Source organism: Cnephaeus nilssonii, assembly GCF_951640355.1.
Source record: "Cnephaeus nilssonii genome assembly, chromosome: 5".
Taxonomy (NCBI): Eukaryota; Metazoa; Chordata; class Mammalia; order Chiroptera; family Vespertilionidae; genus Cnephaeus; species Cnephaeus nilssonii.
In genome coordinates this window covers 40,356,383-40,380,608 of record NC_137076.1, presented here as the reverse complement: position 1 = coordinate 40,380,608, position 24,226 = coordinate 40,356,383, and the positions used below count along the sequence as shown (strand labels likewise).

Here is a 24,226-nt window from a genome sequence, read left to right as displayed (position 1 = left end):
AGATCTGGAAAGAGCCTAAGTGCCCATCAGTAGATGAGTGGATTAAAAAAAGTAGATTTGCACCATGGAATACTATGCAGCTGAAAAAAAAGATGGTACTCTTACCTTTTGAGACAGCAGTGATGGGCCTAGCAATTACTATGCCAAGCGAAATAAGCCAGTTAGAGAACAACAAATATCACATGATCTCACTTATAATGGAATCTAATCCTACATAATAAAATGGTAATATGTAAATTACCATCACTCCGCTACGCCCACGATTGGGCCAGCAGGAGGCGCAGGGGGCGGGACTCAGGGTGGCCGGGGTAGCTGATTGGGCCAGCAGGACGCTGAGCTCGCGGCGCCACTGGTGCCCCGAGCTCAGCGTCTGTGCCATGGCTGCCGGAGGCTTTCGGAAGGCCTGGGGCACCGGCGGACAGCCGGCTGGGTCCCCCGCGATCAAAGGCCAAAGCGGGGGACCCGGCCGGCTGTCCCCCGCGATCAAAGGCCAAAGCGGGGGACCCGCCCGGCTGTCTGATCCGGCGCAAGGCCTTTCGAAAGCCTCCGCAGCGCCGGAGGCTTTCGGAAGGCCTGGGGCACCCACGGACAGCCAGCCCGCTGGTGCACCAGGTGCATGATTAAATCATGCACTGGGCCTCTAGTAAGCAAAATAAAATGACAAAATAGGTCCAGAGGTATGGATGTATGGAACAGTAACATCTCAGTGGGAGGGGACAGGAAGAGATTAACCAAAGAACATATATGCATAACCCATGGACACAGACATGGGGTAGGATGAGGTGGGGGTTGGTTGGAAGGGGGCAAAAAGGGAGAAAATGGAAGACATCTGTAATTCTGTCAACAATTAAAAGAAAAAAACAAAACCAGAAGAGATTTATAGAAAGTTTTAGTAAATGTTTCCATCAGTTTATTTTCTCTATCCCTTAAAAAAAAACCAAAATCACAAGTTTAATATTAATGCTTTAAAATATTGTACATTAAGGAAAGCCAGCTCTCACTCATGCTGCAAGCTGGTCTGTGTTCTCTTTACTTCTGTTTGCCAGATGATCTTCAATAATTTCTGCAAAGTGATTCCTCTTCAACAGATTGTATGCAAGAGGTAAAAGCTGGCCAGCAACTTTATGAAAATACTGAAAGATAAAATAACATTAAGCAGAGAATAAAGCAGATGCCCTGTAACAGAAAATACATTTAAAAAGCACTCATTTAACAAAGCATACTCCCCAAATCACTTTAGCTACTTTGTCAATTGATTAGTACTGAATTTTGAGACAGACAACTGGCATTCTGTTCAAGAGGCAACTTTGTAGCTCTAAAAGACTAATGGCATATTCTGAAGGAAATTCAGAAGAAAACCAAGTTAAAAACTTAAGCTTCCCTATTTCCTTAGATAAGGTTGATCAACCTTTATTTTTTTTTGCTCCAAACTATATAATAAAATGTTTTTACCTTGTTACGAATAGGTATACTGAATTTGAGTTTTCAAATCAATTCCTTTTCAAATTCCTTTTCTCTCCTCCACCCACCATGTTAAACCCCTCCATCCTTTAAGCTACTGCCTGGGTTATCAAGTGACTTAGACTACTGCTATTATTTACTAGAAGAAAAACTGGCAATGCTTTTGTTGGTAAACATGAATTAGCACTTCCTATGCTCTAGGTTCTGTGTAATAACACCTTTTCATATATTCTTATATGTGACTTAACTTTTCACAGCAATCAGGTTTTTTTATTAAACTCGTTCATTTCCTGGCATGGCCAAGCACTATTCTGGTTTATCAAGGACTGTCATTCTAGTTGTTAAACATTTGGATTATTTTTACTGGTAAGCATACATGAGGAAGGCAGAGGAAAGACAGTCATGTGGTTTAGAGGAAGCAGAATTCTCAAATGAGACTCACCAGACCTACGAATTCTCAGGACCCAAGAAACACTTTGGGGAGGGGGGATGCAGCCATCTGTGTTTGAACAGCCCTGTAGATGACTAATGCGTGCTAATGTGAACTGCTGGCTTGGTCCAGCTCCTGCACAGCGGCAGCATTAGCATCACCTGGGAGCATGTCAGAAACATGGCTTCTCAGGCCTCACCCCAGATCACTGAAACAGCCTGCATCTGAACAGCATCTCTAGGTGATTCCTATGCTCTTTACAGTTTGGGAATTACTAACTTAGGTGCTGACTCGGGAACCAGACTGCCTACCTCTTTGTGCTTTGTAGGTGACATCACAGGAATTAAATGGTCTGTGTGCAGACATATTTTATAGGTAAGGAGAGAATAAAATGGTTATGGAAAAATTGCCAAATTTTATACAGCATTTAAGTGGGGTAGATGTAATTTAAAACCGAACAGGTTAGCCCTAGAAACACATTGAAGCCACTACACCTTCTTGTCTCTTTGACCTCAACTATAGTTGAGGCAACTATAGTTGAGTAAGCACTGATTTAACTGTTGGGTAGGTCTGTCCTATTTAATTAGCTAATGATTAACTAGCATCTTATATATTTTAAGTAATTTAAAGCCTATTTTTAAAAATTTTTTGTTAATCCTCGAGGATATTTTTCCATTGATTTTTAGGGAGAGATGAAGAGAGAGGGAAAGGCAGAAACTTTGATGTGAGAAAAACACATCGATTGGTTGCCTCCTGCATGAGCCCTGACCAGGGAGGGCCCAGGCCTAGGAGTAGCCTGCAACCAAGGTACGTGCTTTTGACGGGAAATGAACCCGGGACCCTTTGATGCACAGGCCGACGCTTGCTCTACCCACTGACCCAAACTGGCTAGGGCTAAAGCTATTTTAAAATAGTATTTATTCTTCATCTAGGAATTCAAGCACAAGAACAAATAACTCCCCCATCACATTAGGAAATGAAATGACGCCCTGGGAAAGATGTGTGCATACCCACACATGTATGATGTCCCCTTAATACATCTAAAGTAAATTTAATGTAAACCTGAAGGCAAATAATCTTGGTAAGTCACCTTTGCCAGAATAGAAGATGAATTTCAAATAAAAGGTATTTTTTAAATATCTGCTTTAAAATCACTTCAAAAAGCTCCTTTTGAAATACATACCCTACCTGTGCTAGAACTTGGGTATGTAATGTGCATGCATGTGTGACGGGAACAGGGGGAGGTTTGGTGGTGATTTTTTACTCACATGTGAACCATAACAAAAGAGGTCCATTCCCAACTCTAGCCCCATGCCATAGTCACATTCGTCATTAGCAAACTGCACAAAGGTCATCATTTCCTGAATGGGAGCAAAAGCCTTTAGTCTCTCCTCATCACTTGGTGCCTCAACAATTGCCTTGCAAATTCTCTTGAGGTTGGCTGAAAGAAATCAACGATATTAAAAATTATCTATAATCATCTTCAGAAGTAAAAATATCAGCTGGTTTTTTTTTTCTTCATAGGACTTTTCATACTATTGATAATTTTATAATTTTTCTAATTAAGATTCAAGCATAAAAATGGCTTAACAAAATGATTTCTTCAATTAGCAAAATGTATTTCAGTGAACCTAGTTGTAATCATGATTTCACTAAGCTTTCAACGATGTTCAGTCCAGGGATTGGCAAACTATGGCCAAACCTAGCCCAACCCCCATTTTTAACTGCCCTCAAGCTAAGAATGTTTTTCCGTTTTTAAAAGGTGGAAAAAAATAAACAAAAAAGAATATGGCAACAGAGATCATATGCAACCACCCCTGGGCTAGTCTTTATTAGGAGTTGGATTAAATAAAATCCAAATAGACAGTAAAGTTCATTCCTTTTTGTTCTGTCCTTCCTTATTTAAAAAAATACAGGAAAAGACAACAATAAAACATTTCAAAATCAAACCTTTACCAAAGTGGAAGAAATGCAGCTATGGCAGAAGTGTAATTAGAAGAAAGAACACAGAAAATTTCTAATGTTTAAATATATAGAACATTTCTATTTTGGCTTTCAACATTTTTCTTACTATCTGCTGGATGCCAATGTGTGTCAGATCTCAGGGTGCAGCATATGAGAATGAAGATACTGAACATCTAATTAGACCTTCTTTTTGAGAAACTATCTCTGAGGATTATCCAATAATGAAAAGAATGGCAATTACTAAAACCAACGAAACACATCTTTAAATTAAGTGGTTAATTAAGTGGGGAGACAAGGATTTGTTTAAACTTTAACAATCACACCCAAGAATGATACATAGCTATCAAGTTACATGTATGAGGCACAATATTCTATTGGTATTAACTACAAATATAAGGATTACCAGGGGTGGTAAAGATATACTAGGGCTTTTAACTTTGGCATGGTTATCATACTGTAATATGCTGAACACTGTCACACACTGACAAGCTGCCAGTCAATTAATTACTCCTCTTAGCAAATAACACTAGGCAGGAGCACGATGGTTTTAGGTCCTTTATGTCTTGCTACCACTTCTCATTCAAAAATAATTAAGCCACTGAAGGATTTAATGTTTAGAATGTTAAGAAAAAGCTGAGGGAAATAAAAAAGATCTTGGACATAAAACCCCAGGACCACAACCAGGGGAGGGTAACAGGGTTTATTCCCGGCACTACAATTTAAAACCCACCAACCCTGAAGTTTTAGAGACTGCTATTTCTGTAACATGTTCTCAACCTTTCCCAAACAACACACTAATTCTGCTTGTCAAAACTTCGAATAGACGAGTTCGAAGAGGCTGAAGAGAAGAATGTAAATAGAAGACTAGACAGTAAGGAGAGCCCACATGCCTTCCCCAGTAGAGACGGAGTACCTCTGACTCAGGGAGGAAATGTGGAACAGTGGGACAGGGGGACAGATTATCCTGTCCAACAAATACAATGCAAGTTACACGTGTAAAGTTTTTCTCATATCCATAGTAAAAAAGAAACATGAAATTACTTTTTTTAGATATTTAATTTAATCTAACTACCCAAAACAATCATTTCTGTATAATAATAAAATTGTAATATGCTAATTAGACTGGACATCCTTCCAAATGACCTTCCGGGTGAAGCGGGGCTGTGAGGGCTGAGCTCCTTGCATGAATTTCATGCATCGGGCCTCTAGTATAACATAAACTATTGAATCAAAGTAAATTCATCTTCTCAGTTACAGTAGCCACATTTGAAGTGCTCAGCCACATGTGGCTAACAGCTATATTCATTTTCCCCATGGAACTCCTCTAATGTGGTGTGAAGCTGACAAAATAATACATCTGAATAATTGTGACACCTCAATCTACTGCTTAGAACTCTGCAGCACAATAAAGTTTGAGAACAGCCACTGTAGAGAACTTGTTACGAATACAGATTTCCAGGTACCAACCCCAGAGAACACCAAGCAAAGCCAGTTGGTTCTGTTTAAAAAAAATGGACAACCAAGTCCTAATTGGTCTGGCTCAGTGTATAGAGCATCGACCTGCAGACTGAAGGGTCCTGGGTTCGATTCAGGTCAAGGGCACATGCCTAGGTTGCAGGCTTGATCCCCAGTGAGAGGTGTGCAGGTGGCAGCCGATCAATTGATGTTTCTCTCTCTCTCCCCCCTCCTTCTCTCTGAAACAAAAAAAAAAATAAATGGATGGCCAAATCCATAAGCTAGGAAGGAATATTTGGTTCTTCCTTGAGGAAGTGCTAATTTTGACTTCTAAGTTGTATCCTCTCTGGAACAGGATGATAATTAAGGCAATGCCAACAGGGATGTTCAAAGTAATAAGAGAATAAAGGGAAGGGGAAAGAGTTGAGAAGTAGTTTTGTTTTCTTAACATAGCAATAATTATATTTTGTGTATGAATAGTCCATTTTCAAAGTGTTTTCATACCTACAAATGAAGTAGTTCAGGATCTTGGGCTTCTGAATGCTAAGTTAATCTATCTGCAGATGAAAAAATTTTTGCAAAGTAATACATAAAAACATACTATTTCAATAATTAATATCTTGTATGTTGACCAATGTCAAAGATTCTGAAATAATTCAGAAAATGTAACCTAGGCACTAGGTTAAATTCCCTAAATGCCTGTAACTACTATATATGTATATATATATATTTTTTAAAATATATTTTTATTGATTTAAGTGAGGAAGGGAGAGGGAGAGAGAGAGAAACATCAATGATGAGAGAGAATCATTGATCGGCTGCCTCCTGCATGCCCCACATTGGGGATCGAGCCTGCAACCCAAGCATGTGCACTGATTGGGAATTGAACCGTGACCTCCTGATTCATAGGTTGACCCTCAACCACTAAGCCATACCGGCTGGGCGTAAATACTATATTTTAAGCACTATTAAGGCAAACGCTGTGCTAAGACCTTACATACTTTTTTTATACCCCAAACACCCCTCCCTATAAATTCACCATTATTAACCATTTTACAGATAAAAATGACAAAGTTTGAGTTAAATAATTTGTTTAAGGTTACACTGATACAAACCCAATTTTAATTCAGTCCTGAATGACCCTAAAACCGGAGCTTGCTCCTTATCACTAAGGTCTAGTGACTGTCCCACAAAAGGCACATGTATACATCTCCTGTTCCACAGAAGGAAAGCCTTCCTCCAGATATTACCATATATATGTACATATGCACATGTGTCCATGAGAAATACATTACCATCTGTTTCAGGGAGCTCTCTGTACCCAACATCATTTTTATCTACTGGAACAACCAAGCCTGCACCATGAAAGGTCTTTGTCACGACCTAAGTTTAAGAAAAAAAAAGCAAACCACAAAAACTTAATCATGGTAAATAGACTAAACAAACCAAACAAAAACTTACCCGAACCTAACAGAATACACACACAAACCCTCAATATTTCTGTCAAAATATAACTTAATGACATTTTATTTCAGTCAATTTGGATGCCAGGGCAAAAGTTTAACATTCCTTATCTTTAAAATTAGCTTAAATTAGGTGAATCATAAGGACTTCAAGCAATTATAAAACAATGAACTGATTAGCTGTTATTACTCATGTCATCATTACAAGCCTGCAGCCTGAGTTGTGTGGGAAGAACAATGGCATACTATTACAGGAGGCAAGCCAGAATATTAGTTCAACTGCAAAGGAGTCTGAAAAATAAAGGAAAACATAAGGAAGAAAAAAGACTAATTCTAACCCTGATAGAAAAATAGGCAAATTTTAGATAGTTCACAAATGAAATACAAATGACTGGCAGAGAAGTAGAAAATATTTAATGTCCTTTATAATCAAAGAATTAAAACTAATTAAAGCTAATTAAAATAAGGAAGTATTATTAAAAGAGCTGATAATACCCAGTACTGGTGAGGATATAGGGAAAATAGGCACTCATACATTGCTGGTGGGAATATAACACCATCTATAGTTTTGCAAATAACAAAACCCCACAAAATTAAAAAACAAAGCGCGCGCACACACACACACACACACACACACACACACACACACACTCATCTTAAACCATGTATACTTGACAGAACTAATTCTAGGAATTTCTTTTAAGGAAATAATCAGATAAGTTCAGATAAGTGTGCAAATAAAGATGTAGGAGGATATTTATGGCAAGGTTGTTTGAAAAATGTTAAGCAACCTAAACTTTGAACATAAACACAGCCACTCAAAATTATGAGGTAGATATATCTTAAATTTAGCAATATGAAGCAATAATCATAATATATTTATAAGTATAAAAAGCAGGTCATAAAACAGTATTGATAAAGAAAAAACACAGTGGTATATATACACGGACTTATCTTACGCTGACATACAACAAAAACCATCATGTGTATTTTCACATTTTCCACAGACAATAAACTGTACTGTCTATAAAGAAGTATAAATTATTAGCAAAACACCAGAATCCTAATTTTATTATGGACAATAGGAATACAAATTTAGGGAAACCCTGTACCAGGGTGGTAATATTCTAAGGCATAAGGATCAGAGGTGGATAGAATGGTATACCCTTATTTTACAATATCATTAAGTCAAAGTACCCTTTTTAATAATGAAATCTAGGAATAAAAAAAGGCAAAGTGGCTTATAGCCAATTAGTAAGAGGATGGAGTGGAAAGAATGCTAATTATTAAAGATGTGAATTTAGGTCTCAGATCTGTCTCAATTATGATTTTGGACAAATCTGTAAATCTCAATTTACTTATCTATAAAATAGGATGATAATTCCTACCTACTCTGCAGATTTGCTTTGAAGGTCAAATGAGATAAATCATAAGGACTTTGCAATCTAAAGCACTGTAAGGTACTGTCAGTATAAAACACTGATTTCTAGTGTACTGTATGGTGCTCTGTTACTCTGGAATGGACATATTACTACTCTCATACTCACAAGGAGTGTCACGAAGTCACAGATACTAGTGGAACTGAATTGTTCAGGACTAGAAAAGTACGAATTAAATGGAGATGAAAATACCGTAACAAAGAACAAACTTGGATTTGAAAGCATAACCAATATGTTGTCTTTGGCAGGATAAAAATCATGGTTGTCTTATAAGTTATTTTCTTCATTATATTTATGTTTTTACCAGCTGTTTTTATAAAAAGAACAAACAAGCACAAACCGCAGGAGAGTAGGCCAGGACAAATATACCTATGAGGTTTAAACCCCAATCATATCTTATTTACAGTTTTGGAAATCCTACCTGAAGTAAATGATAGTTGATGGTAGAAAAATAAAACAAGGCTCTGATGGAAGAAATTGTTCTGTACATACAAGCTCAGTCTTTACTCAAGAATTAGGAATACATAATAATGAGATGAAAAATGCTACCCCTATTTCTACTTACAAGTGGGAGAGCCTCCCTATGAAAACTAGGAAAGATAAAATGGCAACATAAAATCTTTAAAATGTTAAAAACGCCCTACTGCAGTGAGTTTCATTCAAATGTGTATTTTTAGAAACTGTTTTCGGTCTATAGGACTAAAGAAAGAACTGCTAACACTGCACTTAGTGACTAATTTACCAGAACATCACCCTATAGTTGAGTCATGATCAGAGAAGGAACTAAAGTAGGACTTTCAATAACCAAGTACACTAAAGTACTTCATCACCAGTAGTAGTTTATTTGGAAGTAACTAGTACTTCATTTGGCCTAGAACATTCAGATAAACCAGCTACAGCAGACAATGCTGAGAGGCTGAAGGAAACTGGGGTGCCCTCATTCTACAGTGACAAATGTCCTTCCTCCCCAGAGGTTATAAGAACAAACTCCTACAGAATTCTCATTTACCCCAAAGCAGAATTCTAGCTTGTCTGTTAACTTACTCTGAAATTTGTAAGTGATAAACCAAAAGGATCCAACACCTTGCCACAGTATTTGCTGTTTACAAAGCACTCCACTACTCTACAGGCATTAGGAGAGATGCAACAGGATATGCTGAAGGGGTAAGGAGAGGACTGCTAAGACCCACATTTTCTGGAGGAAGTGAACAAATCTGAAAACACACTGTCTCTCAAAAGGGAACCAACCACCTCTGAGGCCCTGAGGAAAGCACTCTAGGCATACCTTTACAAATACCCCCAAAGGACACCTTGCACTAAATCATTAGCCATTAGACCTTACCCACTGAAAAAAGAAATTTAAGTAAATTACATGCAAAGCTACCTTCAGTCAGTTCTATTAAATGAGTAACTGGTAAAACAAGAGTAAAAGAGTGGGAAATACTGGCATGAGTTAGGCAACCCCAGTAGCAATATAGCACATAACTCAGCCTGTAACGACCCCCAGACCACCCAAGCTCTGCCCCAGGGGAGTCCTCCTGGCAGTCCAGGCGTCTGTCTCACAGCCATGGAGGAAGGCCTGGGGGTGGCACCCAGTGCTCCTTGGGAAGAGGCAGCAGGTGAAAAGACAAGGATAAGGGGCACGTGGGAAGGAGTCAAGAGAGGGGAAAAACCCTATTAAAATAGCAAAATAGCCAGCGATTAACAGATTTAACAATCATACTTTCTTGTCTCTCTGCTTCATCTTCAAGGTTCTCTGTTCCAGTGAGTACCCCAGTTCTCTGGCTGCTTCTGTGAGCTTTTCATCTATGGATTTCAAGAAACTAGTTTTCTTTTTATCTGTTATTTCTTTAAGTTTTTTCATCAAAAATAATCTGAAAAAGAAGTAAAAGCCCTTGTTATACGACAGGCCACTGCACTAAGTACACAGGCCTGGGAAAGTGAAGGGAGCTAAGTTAAAAACATAAATGCCATTAGGAAGAAGACTGCAGAATAATTACCAACAGCTCTCTCATAATCCCCAATAGATTTCTTCAAACAAGGGAAAAGCAGTATCAATAAAAAGCTTTCAGCCTCAAAACCAACAAACGATTCAAATTTGTATTATCTCTGTCTACAATAAAGATATAAGGGATATTTACAAAGCTGAGATTAAGCCACGTGTTATGTGGCATTACTTGGTATTGAGATATTACATACTGCTGTGGAAGAGTCTGGCATTAGAGGAAGTAGAATGTAGACAAAAGAATTTTTTATTTTTAAAGAGCCAGGGGACATTGTTATAATACTGAAGATCAGCAGATTTTTTAAAATGTCACCTTCAAATTTGTTTTAAGATAAATTTGGAAAACATAAAAGGAAAGCAAAGCTACTTTTGTAAGTTTATACAGAAGCACAATACAAAAGGCATGAGAACAGTACATTCTGTTACTGCCAGTTACGGAAATAACTGTTTTATCATAAGCAGGTTAAGACTTCAACCAGCAGAACAGGAGGGTAAAATGAAGAGCTGGAAATACAGGCCAGCCCCCTTCCTCTGTAGCCACTGCCAGACTCCCAGGAGGAAAGTCGCTTCTATTAACTACTGACATTTGACAGTTTGCTGTGGACTTGGCATTGTGAAAAGCTTAGGACATTTATAGTGTGTGTTATTCTTATTCCCATTTTACATGTCAGGAAACTGAGGACAGAGAACAATCCATTTACTCAAGTTCAGAACTAGTAGGGGCGGGTTACAGTGCCACAGAAACCAAGACCACCAAATCATGTCTTCTGATGACAGCACACATACTCACACCAAATGCTACCTTCTTCATAACCAGCGGTGTATCATGAGAATATGTTTTGTCAACCATAAAAAGCAAATTAAAGACATCAGGTCTAGGTGAACCAATCTTCACACTCTTCCTCAACCTCTCCGGCATGGCATACAGGCCTTCAAATACCACGTGTCTCTTGTTTTCATACTTTCATTCATATATTGCTACCTTGCCTAGAACATCCTTCTTCCCATTTTTTTCTAGTAAGTTCTTAGGCATTCTAGGCCTAAATAAAATGTCTGCGAAGACTCCATCGCTACTTAAGGCAATTAATTGCTGTCTTCCACATTTATCACATTATTAAGATTATCTTGGTAGCAATGTATGAAGCTTTTGTCTCTCAGCTTCAACTTACTCTCCAATAGTTTGCTTTCTGATGCTTACAGTTGCCAAGTACAAACTAAAATAATAACCGTGAACATTTTGTACTCTTTCATTAAAATCCATTGGGGTACCTTGAACTTTGACTGATCACTTAGAAAATACTAAATTATGCAGATCTTCTAAATATTGAAACTTTTCATTATATCATATTCACTCTAATATATCACAATATAAAAAAATCACATTCATTACTATTACCACTAGTCACATTAGAAACGTCATTAGGTAGTGAAAGCTGTCAAGCTCACAATGGTGCTTATTAAGTTTCCTCAGTTCTAATTTTTGTTTTTGAAACCCTGAATTTTAACCACTGGCAACAAATAAAGTTAGTTGTTTTCTTTGGTTCATTTGAGAAAATGTCTGCCAAATACTCATGTCTGAATAACCAGTGTGTCAGTCATTCTCAAGTAAAAGTGGAGAAAGTTCAGCTCACAGCTCTGTCACACGAGAGCTTCTTCCTTGAGACAAACCAACACCTGCGTAGGCAGAAGAGCTCTCTTTCTAGGTATGCCCCATTTCAGCACAAAGCATGTTAAGGGGTGTGTACTCAATGACAGAGCTCTAGTGTTTTCACTGCTTCATCACTGACATTCTTACATGACACACATTATATTACTGCCTCAATAATATAATGACTGCTAATTTGGCCCCACTGCCTTGATTCTTGTCAAGGTATCAACAAGTATTACCCACCATTCATATCCTCTGTGCCACTGGTGCACAAATGGCATCTTACTGTGAATAGTTTTGACCTCATAGGCCTCTTAAAAAGGGGTCAGAGACCGCCCCCGCCCGAGGGTCACACACAGTTCTTTGATAATTGCTACTGAGTTCATGGTTTCACATGACCAGTACAGTGAGCGAAGTGACTCGGCAGAGAATGATGGGGCAGCAGGCAAGAGGAAAAAAGATTATTTAACAAGATTACCCAAGATCTGATACATTGGATAAAATAAATTTATTCTTTTAATAAGTTTCAAATCTGCTTAGTTTTTGGGTCCTGTACAAATTAAGCATTCATTAAGTGTAGGGTAAATAAATTTAAAAAACTGAAGTATCAAAATTAAAGAAGTATAACTTTGTGTTCCATTTAGACATATCTGGAATGTGTACTTAAAAATATATATTCCTGAGTCCTGTTCTATATGTACTGAAGTGGAATCTCTAGAGGCAGGACCAAAAGAGCTGAAAGTCAAATACTTTTAACCAGTAACCCAGGAGGTTCTGATATGAAGTCATGATTAAAACCATTAACTAAATAGCAGTTATCAAAGAATATACTGTGGGCCCTTGTGGATCCCTGAGTTCTTTTTAGGAGGTCTGTGAGGTCAAAAGTACTGCTAAAAAAAACAGAATGGGGAAAAATTCACTCCAAATTTTGTTGTCCAAAGATAAATGGAAACTTTGAGTATATCTAGATTTTCTCCTATGTTCATTAAACAATATGAAAAAGGAATCATTCTACACTATTCTATTATTTGCCCTCTTCATATATCAAACATCTTTCCAAATCAACATACAAGGATCCTGGCATTATAGTATACGGACATTCTATTATTTACTGACCTAATTTTTCCTATTACTGGATTTGATGTTTCCAGTTTTTAATTTTTATCAATAATCTGTAATATACACACATATTTGTGTACCTGTCCAGAAGTTCTTTAGATAACTAGCTAGAAATGGAATTGCTGATTTAAGGGTAAAAATGTTCTTACTTAGCACAGTACCTGGCAATGTTAATAATCTGACATGAAATTTTAGAATAAGGTTATTCAAATTGCTCTCTATACTAGTAAAAGTTTTATTAATTAACACTTAAATCAGCCGAAACAGGTTTGGCTCAGTGGATAGAGCGTCAGCCTGCGGACTCAAGGGTCCCAGGTTCGATTCTGGTCAAGGGCATGTACCTTGGTTGCGGGCACATCCCCAGTAGGGGGTGTGCAAGAGGCAGCTGATTGATGTTTCTCTCTCATTGATGTTTCTGACTCTCTATCCCTCTCTGTAAAAAATCAGTAAAAAACAAACAAACAAAAAAAAACAAAAAACAAAACAAAAAACAACACTTAAATCAGTAGTTTCTTAACATCTGATTGGTATTATCACTCTTTAATCTTGACCAATCTTTGTTGCCTGAATTTGCATTTCTTTGACTACTATTCAATCTTGCACAAAGTGAACTAGTTTCCTGGGGCATAAAAATAATTTGTTTATAACAAACTAGAGGCCCAATGCACAAAATTCATGCACTGGTAGGGTCCCTAGTGGCTGCTGGCTACTGGCCACTGGCCAGGACCTCCCTCCCTTCCCCCAGCCAGCCTTGCCCCCTGGTCGAACGGACAATTTGCATACTATGCTTTTATTCTATAGGATGGTCTGACTTCAAAGACCTTACTCAGGCTGATATAGAAATAAGTTAAGTTAAATGTTCTGGAGTAGTTTTTTAAGAAAAGGAAAATATTAAAAACTAAAACAGTTGTTAAGAGTTGAAAAACATTATAGTGTTTTTACCTCTATGTTTGATATAAATTATTGGAGATTGAAAACATCTGAGTGAAACAGGTACTCAAATACTTACTTGCTGGTCTTCACCTAAATTATAAATTTATCACCAATTTTTTTTCTTTTTCTTTTCTGTGTTCTCCAAAAAGCTAAAAAATACCAGAATAGTCTTGGATTATTTCAGATAACTACTATGATTTTCTTTTTAAAAAAGATTTTTAATAAGACTAATGAAAAGTTAGGTGTTTTTGCATGTCAAAAATATTTGGAGCATCTACTATGGGGCAGGTACTCTGCACAAGAAAGCCTCTTTCCTTATGGAGTTTACATGTTAATGCAAGAGACAGACAGTAGGCAAGTAAACAGCTATCATTTCTAATAAACATGGCACCAATTTCAACTGAATGGTAAATCTGAAGGGCTTAAAAGAACTACAAATTCTATGTAAATTATAACATTTACTGTAAGAACAGATACTATATAACTGTATAACAGAGACAAGCAACATTTTATAAAACTCAAGAGGCATCAGAAGAGAAAGAACCTTTTTTGGATGTCTACGAGTTGCCCTTTAAATACACGGGTATGTATGACATACACATAGCAGCCCAGGCCAGTTAGTTTGAATTTTTTATTGCAAATCTGCATTATTAAATCACAGGCATAAATCTTTTTAAAAAGTGGGTAATAAATAGAGGTCCCACAAAACATTATCTACTTATTGTATTTAAAGTGATAAAGATGGCTTTCTTCATTTTTGTTCAGTGTAAACTGTATAGCTGCTAACAAATAGCTTCGAATTCTGTCTGAGGCTGGTGCATTGTGGACTAACTTGCTCAGCTCCATTCCAAGCCCCTTCCACAAGAGACCTTGCTGCATTTCCCATACTATTCTTCAGCTCAGACTCCACATGGGACCTAGCTTCTCTCAAGCAGATGCAACTCTGAAATCCGAAGAGGTACCAGGGAGAGGAGGCTGTGCTTCTGCTGCCCACCAGTGAGCATAGCTGTAGAGGCAGCTACTGTTCTGGAGCAGCTGGAGCTGAGATCTCAGCACCAGGTCCTTAGCTGCATGAGGGCTGAGAGGCAGAGGGCAGGGCATCCATTTTATTGGCCCAGGTTATATCAAAGACAGTGTGGTCCCGAAGGCACTTGTCGTGGCAGCAGCTGCCGATTTCCCAGTTTCCGGATGGTGGCAGAGACAAACTCCATTGGTGAGCCAGTTCTGCCCACATCTTTCATTCCTGGAGGTTCAGGCTGCTCCATCAGCCCTTCTGAGGTTGTTATGAGCACCTGTTTTACTTTATTAAATATTTGTGTTTGAACTAGATACAGTGAGTTCTTACAATGAATCCATAGTGATGGTGTTTAAAATACCATCAGTTTTCACTAAAAAAAATATTTTGCTTTTCCCATGGGACTACTGAGGTCAACATTAAGGAATAGTTTCATTAAATAAGATAACTAGATATATGAGATATTTTTTGGGGGGTGAAAAGTAGAAGAATATAAGACTACCTGCAAAAGTCAGAAATTATCTCTAGAAATCTAGAATTTTTAGGTAACCTCAAGTCCTCATATAGCACAAAAATTATAAACAAATATAATTAGGAAGGGATTGAAATAAAGTATTTCTTACCTAACTGCAGCAAACACATTATCTCCATTTTGAACAATTACACAGTTTTTCTTTGCTTCATTTGTACCAACAAATACAGGAAGATCATCAGGAGAATCCCTATTTAAGCAAAAGATATTAAAAATTTAGCTGCCCACAATTTACATTATTAGACAAGTAGTATTTTTAGGTCTATAGACAACAATTTATATGTACACTAGAGGCCCAGTGCATGAAATTTGTGCACGGGGGTGTGCCCTCAGCCCAGCCTGCACCCTCTCCTATCTGGGACCCCTCGAGGGATGTCGACTGGGATTGGGCCTAAACGGGCAGTCGGACATCCCTCTCACAATCCAGGACTGCTGGCTCCCAACTGCGCACCTGCCTGCCTTCCTGATTGCCCCTAACTGCTTCTGCCTGTCAGCCTGATCACCCCCTAACCACTCCCCTGCCAGCCTGGTTGATGCCTAACTGCTCCCCTGCCAGCCTGTTTGTCCCCAATTTCCCTCCTCTGCCAGCCTAGTCCCTCCCAACTGCCCTCCCCTGCTGGCCTGATTGCCCACAACTGCCCTCCCTTGCAGGCCTGGTCCCTCCCAACTGCCCTCCCCTGCTGGCCATCTTGTGGTGGCCATCTTGTGTCCATATGGGGGCAGGATCTTTGACCACATGGGGTAGCCATCTTATGTGTTGGAGTGATGGTCAATCTGCATATTACTACTTTATTAGATAGGATAGAGGCCTGGTGCATGGGTGGGGGCTAGCTGGTTTGCCCTGAAGGGTGTCCCGGATCAGGGTGGGGGTTCCCTTGGGGCGTGGGGCAGCCTGGACGAGGGGCCCGTGGTGGTTTGCAGGCCGGCCATGCCCCCTGGCGACCCAAGCGGAGGCCCTGGTATCTGGGGTTTATTTATCTTCTACAATTGAAACTTTGTAGCCTGGAGCGGAGCCAAACCTTCTGCTCGCTCTGTGGCGGCAGGGGATTTATTTACCTTCTATAATTGAAACTTTGTAGCCTTAAGCAGAGGCCTGGGCCAGCTAGGGTGTGTGGAAAGCTTGGCTTCCTCCATGGCCACAGCCATCTTGGTTGGGTTAATTTGCATACTCGCTCTGATTGGCTGGTGGGCATGGCTTATGGGCGTGGCTTGTGGGTGTAGCGGAGTGGTGATTAATTTGCATATTACTCTTTTATGTTTGTTTGCTTTTTGACTGGAATTTGCCAGCTTTAAGCTCTTAAGTTTCTTAGGAATAGCAATGACAAATCTTGCTTATATACAGAACCTAAAATTGAGATTCTTAGGCCCATGCACCAAAAGGTTACTAGCTTGATTCCCAGTCAGGGGACATGCCCGGCTTGCCCTCTCTAAAATCAGTAAAAACGTATTTTTTTAAAAAAGATTCTTAGGACCTAGTTACTTGTGTAACTAAATATAAGAAAAGGGGAGTAAGGCCTATCAAAAAGAAGTAGGGAAGATTATATACACCGTCATCTCAACCGTAGTAGTATAGTCAGTGAAAAAAAGACAGAAAAATAAAAGAGGACAGACAGGATTATAAAACATTAAAAGCAAAAGGATCCGATTTATCTATATATATAAAAGTCTAAGGGACCGAACAACTGAACAACGGGTCGACCGGTTGCTATGATGCACACTGACCACCAGAGGGCAGACGCTCAATGCAGGAGCTGCCCCCTGGTGGTCAGTGCACTCCCACAGCTAACCTCCCGTGGCCAGCCTACCTCCCATTGTCCCTCCCCCCAGCCGGCGGACCCCAATCGGCCCTGATCGGGACTGGGCAAAGACAGCCCCAATCAGCCCAGATCGCCGGCCAGGCCAAGGGACCCCACATGTGCACGAATTCGTGCACTGGGCCTCTAGTATACATATAACCAAATTCTTTTATTTTACAATTGAGGAAACCAATATAGAGAGATGAAGCACTCGGCCAACGTCCTGGTAAATTAATGGCAAAACCAGTAGTAAAATCCATGCTAACCCAATTTCCAGCACTGTGTACATTCTACTGTTCCACATTGCTTCTCCCTTGGCACATTTCCTACACTTCCTCTATTCTCTTACCTTACAGTTAATCTTTACTTTAAATGACAGCATCTCTTCTGGTACAAGTATTTTTCCTTCAACCTACTTCTATTTCTTTAACATTCTAAGCACCTTGCACATAGCCATCTAATCCCCTTAATATTCTATTAGGTATGTATATTATCCTCATTTTTACAGAAGAAATTGAGTCACAGAAATTCAATCACTAATGACTGACACAGGGTCAGTCAGATAATAAACAGTAGGACCAGTCAGTAGGACCTGACTCCAGATCACATTCTTCTTTTTCTGGATAGAAATTTGATTTATTGGTGGGTGTAAGGTGGAGGCAGCATCAAGACTGTCACAAGTGCAGGGCAACACCAGGATCTTCAATGGCATGCCGAAGGGAAAGAGCCAGAGCACATTCTTAACTACCGATTGTCTCTATGGGCCCTTGAAGCACATGGCTAATTTAAGTCACAGTATCTGCTCTAAATTATCTTCCTTGAGCTAAAAGAGCTTTTTTGAACTGCCCCTCCCCCCAGAAAAAGTTGATAATCACAAAGGAAAAACCAGTGAGGTTAAACCTAGAGTTCATCCCTCCTAGGGTAAGTTTGGATGGCAATAGCAGAACCCACCAACAAGGGAAAAATATGCCCTTCACCTTGAATATTTATTTATGCTTGTTAGAAGAAGAGTAACTAAATTTTAGAGGAAAAGATCCTTTACCTGAAATACCCCATGTGGAACTGAGTTTTATTATCTCCAATAATTATTGTCTGGAACTCAGGAGGATCATAGTAAAATCTCCAGTGAAGGTTAAAATTCAGGCTTGCTGATTTTTTTTTCATTTTATGTTTTCCGGCAAGGATGTCATACGGACCCACTAATTGAAGTCCAAGGCTTTCGGAAAGTGAATCTATAAATTAAATGAGTTTATTTAGACAATAACTTTCTAGAGGCAGACAGGACATAATGCCTTTCACTAGTAAACAATTTCTAAGCAATTATCTTAAAAAACCATTTAAAGTAAAAAAAAAATTTAGTTACATGTGAAGATGTTAAAAACACTCAATGGAAAAGAAATCAGAGCAATAAAAATGTGGCACTTACATTTAGGATTTCCTCTTAAATTTACCACTGAATACATTTCAAACATTCCTGCCATTTGTTATTTTGGCCAAAGCAAGACTGTTTTGTTTTTCTATGGGCATATTATACCTGCAAACACTTACCCTGTCTCATTACTAGGTTGTTGTGAGCCTAAAATAATTGTAGCACAACCAGATTAAAGGAGAGACATGATAGATAACAAATGAGTGTGCATTAAGGAACATAAATAATTTATTTAATGAAAACATTTCTTTCCCCTTCCCTCCACTTGAGCTAATTATCATTGTGGGATTCCTTTGCCTCCTTGACAATCTATCTAGCCAACCAAATGCTGGATGATTCCTTCTATCTCCAATCTCAGATCACAGAGGGAGAATGTTAAATAATACCAGAGTCATGAAGTCTGTTCAAATGTACACTCTTACTATGTAAGATGGGTCTGGTTGTTCCTCTAAGGGGGAAGTAAGCATTCCAGGAATTCCATGGATATATAAGAGGTGGGGCTGGAGAAAGGAAGAAAATTCTTAGAAGAGGTAACAACGTGAATAAGAGCACAGTTTCCTTGGAGGGGGAAGATGCTCAGCTTAGCGGGAAGTTAAGACAGCACACACTAATTTTTAAAGCAATATAAAAAGTAAAACTACCCATCTCAATAGCCAGACAGTAATAACATTCCCCTCTCTATAAACATATAGATATTTTAAAGGGAGATCATGCTGTTTTCCAATTTGTTTTTGTTCTCCGTCCTGTTTTCACTTAAATTTTCTGAATATTTTCCCATGAAATTAAATTCTTTAACATAATTTTTAATACCTGCACAATGTTTCATTATAGATAACTATTCTACTGATATTTACTGTTTAACTTTTTTACTATTATAAACAATGCTTCAGTGAACATCTTAATACATATTTGTACACAACCATGAGTATTTTTACAGTAGCTGCACAGTTTAAGTATTTTGATATATCGTCAAAATTCAGTTATCTACCAATATAATTCATTTTTATCAACTGAGTATGAGTGTTTCTCTCCCCCAACCTCATGCTCAAAATTTAAACAGTACAAAATGGTAAGAGTGAAAAGTAACTCCGTCAAAAACATGTTTTTGTGTATCCCTTCAGAGATAAGTAGTATAAGTACATAGGAAGTATATAGGGATGTGTGTGTGCATCCTTGACTTCTGAATACTCTATACACTCTTCTTTTCCACTTAAAATTTTTTAGGCATGATACTTTATCATTGCCTAAAAATCAGATTCACTCTTTTAAAACAATGAGTACTCACTGAATGGATGCATTACTGATGGGCATTTGAGCCATTTCTTATTTTTTGTTTCAATAAATATCACTGAACATAATTTTGGTTCACATAATCCATAAGACAAGTTGCTAGAAGTCATACTAAAACTCCTGCAACATATCAAAGTACTTGTTTTCTTTCAAACCCTCATCAAAGGATGCTGTGAAATTATTTACCTTTGCCAGGATAATAGGTGATAGTGGTATAATTTTAGCATAATTTTATGTTTCTCTTATTAGAAACATGTTTGAAAAGGTTCCTTTTCTATGAACTGTTTAGATCCTAGGTTTAGTTTCCTACTGTCTTGTCCATTGGTAGAAGTAGAATGATTCTGGAACAACTCACCAGCTGGCTTTTCAGGATCAAGTTCTTCACAGAACTTCCAGAAGTGATAGAAATCTTCAGGCAGAGAAAGCTTATAATGACTTTCTACTTCTTTTCGAAGGTCACTGGAGACATCAGCTTCACAGGATTTACTCTTCTTCACATCAACTGCTTTTTCACACTGAAAATTGGCATGCAAAATGTTTTTTCTCCAAACAGTAATTTCAATAACTTTCCTTAAATAACACTGTTTATTTCTGTTTACCCAACTCTATGAGATACACTTTAAAACCCTATAAGTAAACTCTATAGTATTTATAAGTAAAATCTGGGGATTCTTTTGAGCAAATAAGAAAAAGAGTTTATAATATATAGTGGTCAAGAGGACTCATACAGCAAGTCTTTAAATGTATTTCTCTAAGATAATAGAAACAAAAAAAATAAACAACAAAATAACTAAAGTAAAAAGAAAAGGTAAAAAGTGGGAAAAGAGGAATAAGGAAAAGGCAGGTTTTGCCTTCTTTTGGTAAATAGGATTCATCATTTGTTTTGTTTAAATAGATTTAGTTATCACATCAAATGCAATTGTCCAAAATAACTGGATGCAAGGGAATTTACCAGTTAAACAATTATTTCACAAAAGGCCCTTTAATGCCAGGACTAGGTTATAAAACTTATCTCCAACATGTCTGCAAACCAGGTTCATTATATAAGTATGCCAAGTTTTATAATGCATGTTAGGTATTTGATAAATTTCTATAATGATAAAATATTCAGTTGGAGGTTACTTATCTTTAGTTTTGTAAGTAGCAATCTGATTTTCTTTTTAGAACCTTTCTTTTGGATTAAGTTCTTCTCTTCTTATTCTTCCCATCAGTCAGTGCTTCTCAACCAGGAGGGATTTTGCCCCCCCCCCCCCCCCCCCCGCCCAACTCCCTAAGGGACACATTTAGTAATGTCTGGAGAGGTGCTACTGGCATTTAGTGGGACAGAGGCCAGGGATACTGCTAACTATCCTACAATGCACAGAATGGGCTTCCTTAACAAACACTTATCTGGCCCAGAATGACCATGGTGCCAAGGTTGAAAAATTTTAACCTTAAATGCTTCTCATACTTATATTCTTCAATTTTCCAAGCAGACTCAAGTTGATTGATGCTCCTTTAGGTAGTATTCAAAGCCTACAAAGATGACACATACCAGAATGTTCTTGATAGCACTGTTTCTAAGAGCGGAACACAGAATAAATGAAAATGCCTACTGACAGGAGAAGGGATAGTTACAGAATTTCCAACAATGTAATATTACACTTTGTGAAAATGAAATAGAGGTACACACAATATGAATCAGTCTTCATAATGGAATGGTGAATGAAACAAAAAGTCCTTGAAGATTATATGCAGCATCATAGCCTTCTTATGAAGTTCAAAAACAATAAATAAATGTTGTTTAGGCGTACACTCATAGGTGATAAAGCTATAAAAAGAAGGCAAGGGAAAACATAACATTCAGGATGGTAGCTACATTGAATGTGGGTGATAGGAAGTTAGAGGATAGGTGAGGAACACAAGTAGATGTAGATTTACTGTCAGTGTTTCAGTTCTCAGGTTGGGCAGGTTTACAGGTGTTTGTTATATTATTAATAAACAAGGTAAAAGAGGGCCACGCACTGGCCAATGATAACAGTTTATTATGCCAAGGATTATAATGTGCCTGAGGTCCTAACAAATTAAATTTAACAAAAAAGGTGTTGAAATATGGATCCAGAAATGGATGCTGGTGATAATAGCAAACAACGAATAAAGATAATAATAATAAAAACAATACATAATTTAAAAAAAGTAGTTATTATGCACTTACTATGTGCCAGGCCACTGTTCTAATAAGGATTTTCTATGGATTAACTCGTTTAATCTTCACAACTACCTTATGAGCTAGATAGTATTATCCACATTTTACATATGAGGAGACTGAAGTAATTACCCCTAGGGCCCTAAGTATAAAATGAAAGAACAGGAATTTATTTAAACCCAGATGGGCTGGCTCCTGAGCACAGATTCAACCACTTCATGCTGCTTCTCCAACTACAAATACAACAGTTGGAACATATCAAGTTCTGACCTATCCTCCCTTCTGTTTTAATAACCATCTTTGGTTCAAAGACTGGCTCAGACTTAAGATGTTAGAAAGAAAAGCCTCAGTCTACCTTGCTGAAAGGCAGTTTTGCATAATGGTGACCTGGTGAGGTGACCTGGTGAGGTGACCTGGGTTGACTGACACCTGACTTCTGATTTCCAGCTCTGTGACCCTGGGCAAGTTAACTTCTCTCTGTGCCTTGTTTACTCATTTATAAAAAGGGCACATGTAGTACTCCGTCGACATCACAGGGTTGTTATGAGCGGTGTTATTTATAAAAATACACAGAAAAGTCTTAGCAGGTAATATATGGATGCTGGCAATTATTGTTAGCTATAGTCTCTATAGACTCATCTTTATTTTTGTTATTTCGTTTCTAACACTATCACTCTGTCAAAGCGGTCCACTGACCAGAAGGAGATAAGGATTTTTATTTTATTTTATTTTATTTTAGCTCTGCCTTACAGCACACACCAATTCAGCACCTCCAAATCCCCAATAACTAGAATTTAGGACAGCTGTGCCCTTCAGAGGCTGCACTGATGCTTTGCCCTTGTGTTCCTAGAAAGCACGACCCAAATATAATGAACGAATGCCCAGAACTACGGCCCTCTCTCAGTGAATCAGGCCCTCTAACCCTGTCTCACCCTAACCAGTTAGGACACAGCCAGAGCGATTTTTCTAAAACTCTACTCATCACAATGACAGTTCTTTCCTGCCTGACTCCCCCTCTTGGTACTGCAGCAGTTACAGAACTTCTGAAATCATTCAAAAGTATGAGGAATGCGCACTTCATGTGCCCCCCTCGCCCCCTCCCCCCCCCCTCGCGCCTTTGTGATCAGGTCCCCCTTACTTTCCCTCCAGCCTGGCGGAACTCTCCGCTGTGCCCCAACATCCTCTGCACCGATTTCTTAGCCCTCGTTTCTCCTCTCTGCCTTCACGAACCCTTTCACACTGGTGAGCTGCCCTAAAAGACTTCCTTAACAGTTCCCAGGGATTTGTTAAAACCCCCCTTCAATGTTTCCACAGCACGCTCGACACATTTTTGTTACAATGCCAACAAAAACGTTACGGCAACCCGTTGTTTTCGCTGGTGCCCCGCCTCCCGAGGCTGGGGGCTCCGCGAGAGGCAGGGGCGGCGGGGCTCATCTGGGACCCGCGGCGCCCCGCACAGCGCCTGGCAGGTGCCCGGTCGCCAATCAGTTTGGCTGGCTGAATGAATGAACTGTTGGTTGTCCCAAGCTGCCCCCCAAGAACCGCGCCGGGAGAGAGCAGAAGATGCAAAGGCGCTACTTCTCCGGCCCCAAACCCAGCAGAACTCTGGGAAAGAGCGGCCCCCGACCGCGCGCACCCGGCCGGCGCTCAGGGGTCACTGGAGAAGTGCGATGTGCAGCCCCTCGGAGCCCCAGCTATCGCTCGGAGCGCCCGCGGAGCCCGCGCCGCCTCTGGGGCAGTACCTGCTGCCCCTCCCGGCCGGGCCTGCGCTTCCCGCCGCCGCCGCCGCCGACCATTCTGCAGCTGCAGGACCTGCCGACTCCCGCCTGCCGCCGAGGCTTCCGAGCGCCGCCGACTGCTTCCGGGTTCAAGAGCCACCAATCCGGATGCCTGCTCCGCCCCCCCGCGCCTCTATTTAGGGAGAAGACTCCGCCCCCGCCCCGCCCAGCCCCGCCCCCTGAGACTCGGAGTCAGGCCGGCCGAGGCTCCGCCCACTACCCGGCTGCATCCCCCTCCCTCCACCCCGCCCTCCAGAGCATCTCCTAGGGATGCTCCTGAGAT

General features: G+C 39.4%; 1 protein-coding gene across 1 annotated transcript; it reads right to left on the bottom strand.

Moving 5' to 3' along the window:
• Positions 1 to 645: 645 nt before the first annotated feature.
• On the bottom strand, positions 646 to 24,015 carry HPF1 (histone PARylation factor 1). The gene is made up of 8 exons (XM_079771591.1): positions 23,908 to 24,015; positions 20,336 to 20,495; positions 18,304 to 18,493; positions 15,557 to 15,655; positions 9,937 to 10,087; positions 6,607 to 6,694; positions 3,160 to 3,332; positions 646 to 1,133 (listed from the first exon to the last, which is right to left on the bottom strand). The coding sequence occupies exons 1-8, from the start codon at positions 23,959 to 23,961 to the stop codon at positions 1,002 to 1,004; spliced, it is 1,047 nt and encodes a 348-aa protein (XP_079627717.1). The 5' UTR covers positions 23,962 to 24,015; the 3' UTR covers positions 646 to 1,001.
• Positions 24,016 to 24,226: the final 211 nt, after the last annotated feature.